This window comes from Quercus robur, chromosome 10 (genome assembly GCF_932294415.1).
Source record: "Quercus robur chromosome 10, dhQueRobu3.1, whole genome shotgun sequence".
NCBI classification, from domain to species: Eukaryota; Viridiplantae; Streptophyta; class Magnoliopsida; order Fagales; family Fagaceae; genus Quercus; species Quercus robur.
In genome coordinates, this window is record NC_065543.1 from 28,386,049 (window position 1) to 28,401,050 (window position 15,002).

The 15,002-nt window shown below is 34.4% G+C and overlaps 1 protein-coding gene across 1 annotated transcript; it reads left to right on the forward strand.

Moving 5' to 3' along the window:
• Nucleotides 1–10,373: 10,373 nt before the first annotated feature.
• LOC126703271 (glutamine synthetase nodule isozyme) lies at nt 10,374–13,999 on the forward strand. The gene is made up of 12 exons (XM_050402236.1): nt 10,374–10,490; nt 10,927–10,966; nt 11,093–11,196; nt 11,302–11,350; nt 11,467–11,573; nt 11,692–11,779; nt 12,301–12,429; nt 12,568–12,642; nt 12,758–12,811; nt 12,914–12,951; nt 13,043–13,202; nt 13,553–13,999. Exons 1-12 carry the CDS (start codon nt 10,417–10,419, stop codon nt 13,703–13,705), a joined length of 1,071 nt encoding a protein of 356 aa, XP_050258193.1. The 5' UTR covers nt 10,374–10,416; the 3' UTR covers nt 13,706–13,999.
• The last annotated feature ends 1,003 nt before the right edge of the window (nt 14,000–15,002 follow it).

The following is a 15,002-nucleotide window of genomic DNA, read 5'->3' on the forward strand; positions in this document are numbered from 1 at the left end:
AGCTTATCATTTTCAAAAGCAAAATAAATTTTTTTAATATTATTTTATTAGCCACATCAACATCTAACATGCCACTTATGCACTCCGTTTGCCATCTCAGATTTTTTTGTTACTAAGTTGATGGCAGGGACCAAAATAAAAATGATTTTTTAAAATCAGGGACTGACCTAGGAGTGAAATCAATTTAGGGACCAAATCGAGAATTGACCCAAAGTGTAGAGACCAAAAGTACATTTACGCCAAAAAACTAACTATATATGCACCCCTTAACCCAACTCTAACCAGCTAACCCTAACTTTCACTCTCATCTAGCCACCCCCCTCACCCTCTCTCACTCTCACTCTCATTCGTTCCCTCGCCACCGGCCATACCCCTTAAGCCCTCCCTTATCCTTGCATCTCCAACTCGACTTCAAGGCCAGCTCCCCTTCAGTGGCTTTGTCATCGTAACTTAGGTTCGTCGTTCTCCATAATTTACTTTATTTATTTATTTATTTTATAACTTTGGGTTCATTACTTGGTTTCCTACATGTATATTTGTGAATTGTACTTGTCCAATTAATAGATTATCATTTTAATATTTGTTAATTTAATGTTAGCATATTTTTTTATGATTAACATGTTTATTGTTTAAACACAAAGGCTAGCACACCCCCCCCCCCCCCCCGGCGTGCAGATTGTTTTATGTTTATTGTCCAATTAATTTTAGTGTTAGCATATTGTTTTTTTTCTCTTATGTGTAAGAAACACACACACACACACACACACACACACACACACACACACACATATATATATATATATATATATTTGTAATCATCATAATCTTTTAAACCCCATATCCAAATTATTGCTTCATTAAAAATTGAATGTTTCCTTTGTTTATGGTTGTTGAAATGTAGTAGTCTATCATTGTTATTCACTTTATTATTATTATTATTTTTTTGTTATTGAAATATGATGATGTTTGAAATCAGTAAGGTAGAATGGCCTGGCTTCGGTGGGCTGTTCAAGCGGTTGATGGCCTGCAAGGAAGAGAATGCGATCAAAAGAGGAGACCGGAGAAGACCGGTCGAACCCCCTCCGATGGAGAAGTTAGATTTGTAGAAGAGTAAGTTCCAAGTGTTTTGGGAATGTGTCTGAGAGAAAAGACTTACCTCTGTCGGGTCCAGACCGGTCTCTTATATAGGGAGCCTGGGGCGGTTATTTGTTCGATAACCTCCCCAGGTTTTGTGGAATCCAACAACTCCGGAGTAACCTCCCTCAACGGATATAAAATGGTAACTGCTAAATGGAAGTTAACTTATTCGAAGGGTTTGTCGAGATAGTTGAGGGTTGCTGAAAGTCTAAGTGTTGAGGTTTCGTCCGTCTGGTGTAGGGTGGTTTAATCGTCCAAGGATATTTGACGACTTCTCATGGACGAACCTCATGGACGATCTTGTCGTCCATGGGAGACTTAAACTTATGGAGTGGTGCTATTATTTAATGGACGTCTCTCCTTCTTCTGGGTTGACTCTTGGATCAATCTGCGCTGTAGGCTCTGGACGAACCCTTTGGACGAGCTGGAGATGGATTATTTTCCGCTTCTCTATCAAAATATATCATTATTTTTGTTTGAATTGTCAATTGTGTGATATTATTGTGTATTTGTGCTTAAAAGGGAAATGGGAGACAAAAAAAAAAAAAAATCTGGTTCTCCTTTGTTAGGTGGCTCTCCCTTGAGAACCACACGTTGTCCCTTGCCAACTATACATTCTCCTTCACCATTCTCACGATCACCCTCACTATTATTGCCTTTTGCCATCTCACCCTCACCCTCACGATCACCATCACCTTTATGCCCATTAAATAATGAGTAAGTGTATTAATTTGTAGATAATCATGTGTAATTATAATTGGAGTTTTTTAATTGATATTTGTGTATATAGTGATGCTAATTTGTGAGTATTTGTTTTGATTGATAGAATTTCTAACTCCCAAACTTCTGAACTATTTAGGAGTCCACAATACCTGGTGGTGGACTTGGTGGTAAAGGTAGAGGAAGAGGAAAAGGAAGAGAAAAAGGCTGCGGATGTGAATGGGGATGAGGATGTGGATGTGGATGCAAGTGGAAAAAGAAGGTGTACCTTAGATGTTTGGGAGCATTTTACTAGGAAGAAAGTTAATGGGAAACCTAAAACTCAATGTCATCATTGTGGCAAGCTTTACTTGGGTGATTCTAAACAAGGCATAAGCCATTTGTGTGGTTATTTAGGTAGATGTCCACGGCTGAAGTTTAATATAAGGGATATGCAACAACAAGTGTTAATTAAACAACAAAATAAGGTGGATGGTATGATGAGTATAAATCCTTATCGATATGATCAATTAAAAGTGGGGAGAAATCTTGTTGGTATGGTCATCCTACATGAATACCCACTTTCAATGGTTGAGCACATTGAGTTTAGAGAATTTGTGGGTTCTCTTCAACCTTAGTTTAAAGTTGTTTTAAAAAACACTTTGAAGAGTGACATTCTTATAATCTATGATAATGAGAGGGAGAAAGCTTTGAAGATGATGGATAAGAATGGAAGTAGGATAGCAATCACAACTGATATGTGGATTTTAAGTAACAAAAAGAGGGAGTTCATGATCATTACTGCTCACTTTTTTGATCACACTTGGACCTTACAAAGCCGAGTTTTAAGGTAATTCTTTGATATTATGAATGTTAAATTTATTAAACCATATGAATTATACCATATGTCATTAATTATAGTGTTTATTAAGTTATGTTATAATTATTCCTATTATTTTTCTAGGTTTGTTTATGTATTTCTCCTCCACACACAAAAAATGTTTTTGCTAATGTCCTTATAGATTGTTTTTTAGAGAGGAATATTGACATGAAGTTGTACACAGTAACTGTTGATAATTGTAACACTAATAATGCCGAGATGAGACTTCTCTTGAACAAGCTTGATATTAATTCTCTTATGTTGAGTGGGTTTATGTTGCATATGAGATGTGCTGCACATATTTTGAATTTGATTATTCAAGATGAGTTGTCTCTTATTGGTGATGGTATTGAAAAGATTCGTGATAGTGTGATTTATTGGACTGGGTCACCATGGCAGAAATTTGATGGAAATGCACGTTAATTACATGTTCAATGTACCAAAGAGTTAGTGTTAGATTGTAAGATACATTGGAATTTACCTTACTTAATGCTTTCTATTGCTTTGATTTATAAAGATTTTTTCTCTTGTTTGGCTAAACGTGAAACATCTTATACTTGTTTGCCACTTGATAATGATTGGGAGGTAGCCAAATACATTTGTGGGAGGTTGGAGTTGTTTTATAGTATGATTGAGTTATTCTCTAGTAGTAAATACCCCACAACTAATTTGTATTTTTCTTTGATGTATGAGTTGAAAATAGCATTGAATGAATGAAGTTTGTCCTCAAATGAGATGAGAAGTAGAATGGCAAAAAGCATGCTTGCTAAATTTAATTCTATTTGGGCTAATATTAATGTTGCTATAGTTGTTGCTGCCATCTTTGATCTAAGATATAAAATGAAGTTGTTGAAATTTTATTATCTTAATATTTATAGTAAAAATTCTAATTTGGAGATAGAAAAAATTAAGAATGTTTGTTATGAATTGCTTGATGAGTATGAAGATGTAGATGAGTCCCTTGTAGATAATGAAGGAAGTTCTCATATGCTTGCAAGTACCTCAAATGATGTGTCACAAATTAAATATAGGTTCTTAAACTCAATGTCATCTTTTGATTTGTTTGTCAACAATACTTCAAATACTTTAAGAAAACATGGGAGTACTAGAATGAAATTTGATCATTTTATTGATGAGGGAGTGTTGAAAAGGAATGAGGACTTTGATATTTTGGCATGGTGGAAAAATAACGGTCTCAAGTATCCCACTTTACAAAGGATTGCAAGGGATATTTTAGCCAATTCTGTCACAACTGTTGCTTCAAAATCTACCTTTAGTACTAGTGGAAGATTGTTAAGTCCATACTGTAGTCGGCTTCATCCTAAGACTATAGAGTCATTGTTGTGCGCTTAGAACTAGTTATGGAGTGAAATCAAAGGTTAGCAATTGTATTTTTAAAATGAAATCAAAATAGTATTTTTATATTTTCCAGTTATAATATAATGAAGTTTATTCCATTTTTTAATTCATTTTTGTTGTAGGTTCTCTTCAATTATGCTAGGAGATTGTACAATTCAAACAATTCTTGATGATGTGGATCCTAATGAAGATGATGGAAGTTGTGTCATAGTTGTGGAGGATTAGGTATATGTTGAAGAAGATAAGTTCTAGCTTTTGTTTCTAATGATGTTGGTGATCTTTTGGACTATTATAATTTCCTAGACTTGTTGGATTAATTCAGTAGCTTTTTTATTTTTTGGAATTGTTGGATTAACTTGTTGGTTTGTAATGATCCTAAACTTGTGGGATTTATTTTGTAGCTTTTTGAACTTGTTGTAACGGTCCTTATGGGCGCAAGTACCCGCGACGGTGTGGTGTCATCCTCGCAATGGGTGAGTATGCTTTGGCCTAGGGTGGACTATGGTGGAGAAAAATAGAGTCACCATTTAGATTACGTCTAAGAACCATATATTAATGTCCTTCGTGAAAGGACTAATCTACTATCAGAGCATGTATTCGGAGTTTAGGTATGGGGATGGGAAGGTGTTAGGCACCCAACCCCACCTGACCCATAGGTTGGCTTCCACTCATTGTGTTTCACGTCTTAATCCCATTAAAAGCAAATTCAATACTGTTATTCTAACTCACACACACCCTAGCATGCATCTAAACATACAAACATGGCATACTCATCCGAAAACCTAGCATTCATCTATCATGCCATCATATCATATATTTCCAAGGGCAGAAACATCACATGACAGGATCAAACAAACATATCAAAGGTATTCAAACATCAAGGGAAAGATAAACAAGCAAGCATATTCATATTCATCAACCAAAACAATATCATATTCAAGTCAATACATGTTCATGTAAATGCATAACTTACCTTACTTATCTCACTACATCACAGCATCTATGTATCAATGCATGGTCATATTCATATGCACACTCATAGAAAACAAATAAATCAAAACCCTAATTGAAATAAAGGAGATGAAACAAGCAAAACAGAGAAGTAAAGGCCTATAGATGTGAAAAACAACTCAGATAGAGGCATACTACATTAATAAAACAAGGAAAACAAAAACAACAGGCATGGATTAGGGTTTCTAGGCATGAGTATGCGTGCGTATATGTAGGGCCTGCGTGCGCAGCCTAGTTGTATGCATACACATACTTCGAGTATGCGTACACATGCAAAAAGCATGTGCGCGCATACACGCCCTAAACCCTAGCCCAAAAAACAGAAACACTAAATAAGTAGAATCTAAAATCTAACAACCTAACATGCTTAATATAGAAAAGCCAAACAAACCTAAGCTAAATAGGCATATCAAAGCACATATAAAGCAAACAAAACTTATAAAACAAGAATTAAAGCAAGAGGAAAACAAAGACAAAGCTTAGGACCTTTACCTCCAAACACTGGCTCCTTAGCTTGATTTTAACCATTCCCTTCAGTCAATCTAGTCAAAACCAAATCAAAATCAATTAGTAAACCTTTGAAACTCGAAGATCAAGACTAGAAAATGTCTCAATCAAAAAAATATTGACTTGATGGTATTTTGTGAAAAACTCCCTCTTTGATTCACTTTTTTCTAGTGAATCTTGTGTGTTTTCCTCCAAAATTCGTTTTCCTTTGAAAATCTACAATTTCAGGCTTTATGTAGTAAAAAATAAGGGTTTGGGGTGACTCCCAAATGATGTGGGATTTGTTCCGAACTAAGTTTTAATGCAGAAAACTTTTCCTTTCTCGTTTTTGGAACCCTAGCATGTGCACGCATGCTCGTGTATGCATATGAATGTACGAGGCATGCGCACGCAGGGCTTAAGAATGCACACGTAGAGTTTGAGCATGCATGTGCATGCGCATGTATGCGTGTGCGTGCATGCACATACAAAAAAAAAATTTAGTCCAAAAAAGAGTTATATTTTTCCGAAAACACTTCCTCAAGTCAATTTCTATCCGATTGGGTCTTAAACCAACCTCAGGCTTTAGAATTCCAACATCATTGTGGAACAGGGGCTTGAGTCGTAAGGGGTACAAAATGCGCTGTTTATAGTCCTAGATTTGGACTTGTGGGATTTATTTTGTAGTTTTTTTGTTTTTTAATGTTTAACAGGTGATCTTAGCTATGAACAGTGCCATTCCAAAATTGGAACAGTACGGTCATAAATGCTGTAGTAATTTTAAAAAAAAAAAATTCTTGCTCTCTCTTCCTTTCTTTCTTCTCTCTCTTTTTAATGCTCAACTCCTTGAAGGTTGATATAGAGTTTGGCTTGATCTTGCTGAACCAAACTTGCGCTGGCCCTTTCATGGTGGTAGGAAAGGCTCGACATATTATCTCATCAGGGATGCCTTGGAGGTGCATGAGAATCTTGAAAGATTCAAGATGGTCAAGTGGATCTTTTGTCCCATCATAAGTCTCCAAGGATGGCATCTAGAAATTAGGCGATAAAGGGCAAGATGTGACTTATGCTGTGAAGGGAGAGTCAGTGCGATGTACCAAGTCATCAAGTGTTGTTCGTCCTTTCATAGCATTCATCATAAGATCCATCCTATCCTTCATTGCCTTCATCTCAACCTCCCATCGTGTGTTGCCATGCCAGCTTCTAGTTTGCGAGGTGGTGCATTTACTCTTCTGGTTCGCTTACTAAGTGCGTTGCTCTCAACCTCATCTTCCTCACGACGATCATTCCTTGGCTGGTGACAATTGATGCACTCATAGTGGTTGTTGATAACGTATTTTGTCCGCCCTCAATTTGTGTCCTAGACCCCGAAAAATCCAAAAATATTAGTTTCTCTTCATGGGGCGTGAGAACATCCAAAATGATGTGACACAACTCGTTCGGACACTAGAGCACCCAAAGTGCATTTTTTAGCTAAAATGACTAAAATGGCCCTAGTTAACCCTAGGTTGACTAAAAAGTCAAACAAAGTCAAAATCCCCTCAAAATAGATCCTTTCATAGTTTTATATCAAACCTAAGTTCCTTAGAAACCCTAATTTTGATTTGATTGTCAGAACGGGTTGAAACCAATGCCATTGCGAAGATTATCAAATTCTCAGTCCAACGACTATTCCTAGGTCAAAATGAAAGTTAGAACAACTGAGATATCATGAAACCCGGGCTAACGTGTCAATCGATGCACCGCTAACTTCCGGGGGCCATAACTTTTGATCTGACTGTTGGATTTTTGAGTTCCATACCTTTTTAGAAACAGGAAGTCAAGATCAACCCAATCTGAGACCACTTGAAGGTGGCGGCCCTTGAAGGGCCACCACTGCCGGGGCTATAAAAGGCCCTAGGCACCTTTAGACCGAAAAATGACTTTTCCAGGTTTTGCTCTCTGCCTGGATGTTTTCTACACATTCTTCCTCTCTTCCAAACAGAAAAAACACATCAAATCCTCTTATTTTTCTCTTCACCAAAAATAAAAGGTAGTGTTCATATGCTCCATATTCCTCTCCTTGGTTCCATATTGGATTTAAGGTTTAAGGGGTATAGATGTAGCTTTTTAGTTACTATCCATACCCCTTTTTCTTTAAAGCTTAATCTAGCTTTTATCTTGCTTTCTCTTGCCTTAATAACATGATTAATTGCTTTATCTAGCATGCTCTTTGCTTTATCTTGCTTCTAGCATGTTTTTGGTTTATTTCCATATGCTTCCATGATTGTTCATGTGCTAGTTGCCTTTTCTTCATGTTTTATGCTTTATGCCATGTTTAGATCCTTCTTTCTTATGTGTTGATGTTTGGGTCTACATGCTCACATGCTTGATATCATGTCTTCGGCTATGCCTTGCTTAGATATATGCCTTCACATGCTTGTATGCTTGGGTTTGCTTTCTCCCATGCCTTTATGTTTATATCTACATGCTTAGATGTATATCCACATGCTTACATGCATATCTAGCGCGTTAACCGTTACTCATGTCATTTATGGGGAACTCATTTAATGTATGCTATAGTTGTTCGTCACATGGATGATACTGGCTTGATGGACAAAGCTGTCTTGATAAACGAAGCTGGCTTTCTCTTCCTTTAGACGAGGGTGATTTTTCTCCTTATCAGGTTCCAATTTGGAGGTTGGTTTGGATTTGTGGGTTTGGAGTTGCTATGTGGGGTTTTGCATTTGGTTTTGGTTTTTTTTTTTTTTTTTTTTTTTTTTTTGGTATTTTTGCAAAAATCCGGTTGTTAGGGGTGGTGGATGGGTTTTTAGAGAGTAGAGAGAAGAGAGATGGTGGCTGAGTTGTAGTTTAGAGTACAAAGAAGAGAGGCGTTTTAGAGAAATTAATAAATGATTTTTTTATTAGTTTATATTATTTTAATGTGTTGTAACATTAAAATAGAATATCTGATGTAGAGTGTATTGTAAAATGGTGTGGTAAAATAGATAAAGTAAGATTTTGTATGTTAAAATGACATTTGGGATAGCACAACTGACGCTAGTGCTTTTAGAAAAAGAAGAGTTATAGAAGTAGGTACAAGACTTACTCAATTATATCAGAGAGCAAGTCAATTAGCCCTTGTTCAGTAGTTGATCTACTCAAACCAAAGAAAATTGAAAAATAATATACACAACCATTATTTGCATAATCCAAAATTAATATTATGTTTAGAAGTTTGGAGATACAAAAGAGTAGAGGGTATGAGGGGAAAGTAAATTAAGGAGAAGGGAGGGGGGAAAGGGGGGGGGGGATATATACATTCATTGTTTGGATGTTTTAAAAATTAAAATGGGCTTGAGGGAAAATGATAAGACATCATATTTGGCTAAAAATATAATAATAATATAAAGAATCATATAAATTGACAATTATATCATTTTTTTGTTCAATTTTAAAGAAATAGATATAAATTCACATCATAAGAACAAAATTGATAGTTTAAATTTTTAAATAAATGTGGAACCCCTCCCTTTCCCCCCTCCCCCAAGGTCCTCTAAATTCTTCTAATTTGGAGAGTTAAAAATGACCGGTTTGGACTTGGAAGGATATCTTATCCCTTCAAATCTCTTCCTCATTCCCTTAAACACCCACATTCCCCTCCATCCAAATACAATGTAAAGTTAATAAACTAAAGACAAGAAAGGTTAGTGATTGCAAACACTTTAAATAAAAAGTAAAAATAAATAAATAAATAATATGCAATCGACATATTCTAAGATGCATGGATATTGTTGAGATGCATCAAAATGCATGAACTTGTGAAGACATAACAGTGCATATCCAAAGATGTTATTAGTACATGATGTATGAATATATTTTCTCATGTATTTCTAAGAATTTATGCTTAAATAGTTTACTTCGAGTCTATTTAGTAACAGTTTGTTTTGACAATAATGTTTTCTAGAAAAATGAGTCATTTTCTAAAAAGTATTTTCTATAAAACTATTTTGTATTTTCTATAAAACTATTTCATTTTCCTATGTTTGGTAGTGACCTTAAATGAGTTGAAAAATAATCTTCTAACTTTCCTTATTTAGCTTATTGTGAGATAGGGTTTTTTCCTCAAAAAAAAAAAAAAAAAAAAAAAAAAAAAAAAAAAAAAAAAGTAGAAAAAAATCCCTAAAAATAAGTCATACTTTTTATGTTGACCAAAGATAGTTTTCCTTTAACTCATTTTTTTTAATGCTACTAAACATTGAAAAACACGAAAAACATCCTTTATACAAGGTTTTCCATTGAAACAAATAAGCGTTAGCTGAAATTTAAAACTTTTTGTTAAAAATAGTGTAGATAAAGGTAAAAGTTAGCTGAAATAGTATAGTGGGACTCATAAATAGTACCAAAAAATACAGTGAGACCCATAAATAGTAACAAAAATAAACTGAATAGTAAAATAAGATGAGTAAAACTCTAATGCCAATTGCACACTTTATTTTAAAAAAAAATTAACGAGCTAAACCCTAGAACTAAGTTTTATTGGGCTACTCACATTGGCCGAATTGGCCCCAAGCTGGAGGCCCACCAATGACAACACAGCTCATTTACAGTTCAAAGTTAGTTTAAAAAGGTATGCGACCATTATCACCGAACGTGTGTAACCCTTACGTGACAAATATAGGATCTGTAACACTAATATTGGACCACGTAACTCTTTGGAATATTCACCTCAGGTTTTTTTCTCCGATATTCACGTCCCTACATTGCACTCTCACACTCGTATAAATACATTACTAGCTAGTCTTTTATCATTAGAATCTGTAGATCCGTTCCTATCGTTCTCAGTCTCCTCTTCTTAGGTCGAAATGTCTCTTCTTTCAGATCTTATTAATCTCAACCTTGCTGACACCACTAAGAAGGTGATCGCAGAGTACATATGGTGAGCTTTCTCAATTCTTGTTGTCTCTTTTTGTTTCTTCTTTGTTTTTTTTCCCCTTTAAAATAGATTACATTTCCATTTTCATTCGGTGAAAAGAAAAATCCTTTTAACAGTGCAATTTTCTTTTATATATATATATATATATATATATAGGTTGAATCAAGACTTAAAATTTTGTAACTCAACCGACATTTCTTGTAGTCAACCTCAAAGCTTCCTGCCCATTTATTGAATTATCAAAAAGATAAAAACTTTAATATATATATTTGTCTTCATGTCACTAGGTTTTAATATCTCTCCTTTTACAAAATCATTGCAGCTCCCTATCTTAGGATATTATTACCATTTTTTTTTTTTTAGAGTTTCAATTTATGGCGTCAGATGATCTTTTTTTGGTTAAATTTATTATGTTATCTTTGCATTAATTAATGAACAGGATTGGTGGATCAGGCATGGACATTAGAAGCAAAGGCAAGGTAACTATTTTTATTTTTTCTATTTTTAATTATTCTCTATAATATTTATTAATTTTTTTGAGAAAATTTTATTTGTTATGGTTAATATTAAACTTGTTGTTTTGCTTTTCAATTTGCTATAAACAGACTCTTCCTGAGCCAGTTACTGATCCTGCAAAGCTTCCAAAGTGGAACTATGATGGTTCCAGCACAGGCCAGGCTTCTGGGGAAGACAGTGAAGTCATCTTATAGTATATTCTGCCACTTTCTCTCTTCTTTGTCTTTTCTTCATTCTTTTATTTTTATTTTTTAATATACAAGTGGATTTATTATTTGTTGGTGTCTTTAAAATATAGTCCCCAAGCAATTTTCAGGGACCCATTTAGGGGGGGCGATAACATTCTTGTAAGTCCCTTTCACTTATTTAAAGGTCTTATTTTGTTTTATTAATCAAGCAGTCCATTTTGTGGTATGTTTAAAATTTAAGTTATATTATTATTTATCTAAATTTAAATCCATAGGTTATGTGTGATACCTACACTCCAGCTGGAGAGCCTCTTCCAACAAATGCGAGGTACAAAGCTGAAAAAATTTTCAGCCATCCTGATGTTGTTGCCGAAGAACCTTGGTACGTTCTAATTTATAGTTTCCGAGTGTTTCATTCTTGTCCAACTTCTCTCCTTTTTCTCTCTTTACCTTTGGGTTTGGGGTACTATTATGTTTTGACGTGTTTAATGTAAACACAGGTACGGTATAGAGCAGGAGTACACCTTGTTGCGACAAGAAGTGAAGTGGCCTATTGGGTGGCCTCTCGGTGGTTATCCTGGACCACAGGTTACAAATCTCTCTCTCCTCTCAAATTTGTAGTTTGAACTTTATAAAAAAATGAGCAGTGTTTATTAAACATAAGTTATTTTACACATGCGAAAAAACAATTGAAATTGTGGCTTCAATTTGTGTGTAATTTTGCACAATTTTAGATGCACAATTTCCAACTTAAAAATTGTGACTTCAACTTGTGCCTTATTTATGTTAGTTTCCAATGTTTATGGATTTCCCACTTGCCAAATTTCAATGTAAATTATAAATACTGGTTTCATTTTGCTTTTTCTAGGGACTTCTCTCTCTCTCTCTCTCTCTCTCTCTCTCTCTCTATCTATATATATATATATATATATATACACACACATACATGAACTTGTTTGATAAAAGAAAGGCATGATGTTGGTACTATATTCCATCAGAATTAGAGTGATCCTGGTTGTAATTTACTACCTTATGCTCCTCTTTTTTATTCGAATAAGTTTCCATGCTGTTTATACATGGCATAACTGGAAGTGTATATTTGATTAAAGGGACCATACTACTGTGGTACTGGTGCTGACAAAGCCTTTGGCCGTGATATTGTAAATTCTCATTACAAAGCCTGTCTTCATGCTGGCATTAACATAAGTGGCATCAATGGAGAAGTGATGCCTGGCCAGGTAAAACAATTTTCTTGTTTTAGTTTTTATCAGATTCTGCTGTTTTAATCGTCTCCGAAATCTTATTGGCTTCCAATGTATATGTTAAGTTTGTTGATTACTTTTCCAAACCTTAAATGTCTTAAATCTGTTTTGTAGTGGGAGTTCCAAGTTGGCCCTGTTGTTGGTATCTCTTCGGGAGACCAGCTTTGGGTTGCTCGTTACATTCTAGAGGTAATTGAATCTAGTTTTCCTCATATATTAGATGTTTAATTGTGATAATCATAATTTTTTACTTGAACTAAACTTAAAGGAAATGTTCCTTAATGAATTTTTCTTTGAAATACAGAGGGTTACAGAGATAGCTGGAGTGACGCTTTCCTTTGATCCTAAACCTATTGAGGTTAGATTGTCATTTAGTCTCATATTTTGAGGAGCGCACACACGGTTATGCATTCTTATAATTTTAATGTGGACTAACTTTGTTGAGACACTGTGTCACCAGGGAGACTGGAATGGGGCTGGTGCTCACACTAACTATAGGTATTACATGTGATTTATTAGTAAGAACTTTTATTAACTTGTGCATGTGATTCTAATACCTTTACTTCTTGGCTCAATATGGTAAATTCAGTACCAAGTCCATGAGAAATGATGGGGGGTATGATGTGATCAAAACAGCCATTGAAAAGCTCAAGTTGAGGCACAAGGAACACATTGCAGCGTACGGGGAAGGCAATGATCGCCGTCTCACTGGAAAGCATGAAACAGCAGACATCAACAACTTCTCCTGGGTAAAATTCCTCTTACTTTGAAAATGCTGCTGTTATGAATTATGCTGAAATGGGTATCGGTGAAAGAAATAAGAGGGGACAAGATGAATTGGATTTTAAGAGGAAGTCTATTGACAAATGTGGCAAATTGTTAGTAGTAGGTGAAAAAGTGATATTAGTGGTGAGTTCTGATGAGAACTATTTTACAAGTTTGCAGGTTCAGCTCTTGTCAAAAGTGTTGTCAAATGTGTTTTTGTATATAGCATTGCTTGGATTTTAATACCATAGAATCACACTATTATTGACTTTGAAAATATTGCTATCAATTTTAACACAAACTATCAATCCCTTACCATTTGGTTAATCAACAGGGAGTCGCAAACCGTGGAGCCTCAGTTAGAGTTGGCAGAGAGACAGAGAAAGCTGGCAAAGGTTATTTTGAGGACAGGAGGCCTGCTTCTAACATGGATCCATATGTAGTCACCTCCATGATTGCAGAGACCACCATCCTCTGGAAACCATAAAGAAGATTTATTCAACCTGTTCTGTCTGATTGATCTTTTTGTGATGGTTGATTTCTTCCATTGCTATCTTATGTTGAGGCTTGTTCCTCGTCAATCAGCATCTTACTTTAATAGTTTTATCTTAGTGTTTGCCCATTTAATTTTGGAATAAATGATAAAATTATTATTTGAACTAGTTGGTTTCTTAACCAGATGATTGCCAGTTTCTTTTACATAGTTCTCTTCTTCTTATGTAAATGACTGGAAACTGAGACTTTAATATGATGTGCAGTGCTGGCTGAATGTTAAATGCAATTGATCCAGTTGACAAGCAATAAAAGTCCCCCAAATTTTAATTTATTTATTACCAATATATAAAATAATATTTTTTTATCAAATGAAAAACAAATAAAAAAAGAGATAAATATTACGTCCACAACATTTTTACAATAAATTCTAAGTAGCAGGTTGTTATAACTTGTTATTGATGGCAAAAAAAAAAAAAAAAAATTATAGTGGTGGGTTCAAATAGAAAACAAGAAGCAAGTTAACACCTAGCATTTGTTGTGAAAAATATTGTGAATGTTGAACTAAAAAAGAAAGAAAAGAAAAAAGAGAGAGAGAGAGCAATATACAAAAAAATTCATAACATTATTCACAATAGTAAACTTTTACTAGTTCTTATTTAAGTTCACCATTAATATCATTATTTTACTTACCATTATCAATTTACCACATTAATAAGTATGAAAAGTTTTGACAATTTTTTTGTGTTTATAAACTTTTTAAAATAAGGAAAAAAAATTCTACGTAGTTCATGTTAATTAGTAGTAGTTTTCACTTTAGGTCCCCAAATGTATCAAACCGCACCGGATGATGTGTTATCCTACTTGATGCATGTATCCCTACTTTAATTCATTACTATTGTATTGTACCTCAAATCCTCATTCTCTATTATTGTATAGGGCAAGTATTAGCCCTTATCGATATTTGTTATTACTTATTATGCAAATAAGATTCAAAATTAGACCAATGGATGGAAAGGAACTCCATTGAAAGAAACTTAAGATAATAACGGAAGAAATCAAATATCGCATCAAATTATCTATTCTAAACTTTGTTTTACTAAAATATCAATTTCTTATTTTATTTTTTTAATTGTTGACGCATTCTTCACTTGCAATAACTACCATCCATTTTTTTTCCTTTTATCCAAATACATAAATAAATATTAAAAAACTAAATACAAAATGAATAGTGCCAATATAAATTTACATGGTTATTATAGCAACCTCGCAAATTTATACATTTAACTTGA

What these genes read in the sequence shown, in the direction of transcription:
- LOC126703271 (XM_050402236.1), top strand. Translation starts at nt 10,417, where the DNA reads ATGTCTCTTCTTTCAGATCTTATTAATCTCAACCTTGCTGACACCACT. An exon ending in GTGATCGCAGAGTACATATG is followed by an intron (nt 10,491 to 10,926) that starts GTGAGCTTTCTC and finishes ATTAATGAACAG; the next exon opens with GATTGGTGGATCAGGCATGG. An exon ending in ACATCAACAACTTCTCCTGG is followed by an intron (nt 13,203 to 13,552) that starts GTAAAATTCCTC and finishes GTTAATCAACAG; the next exon opens with GGAGTCGCAAACCGTGGAGC.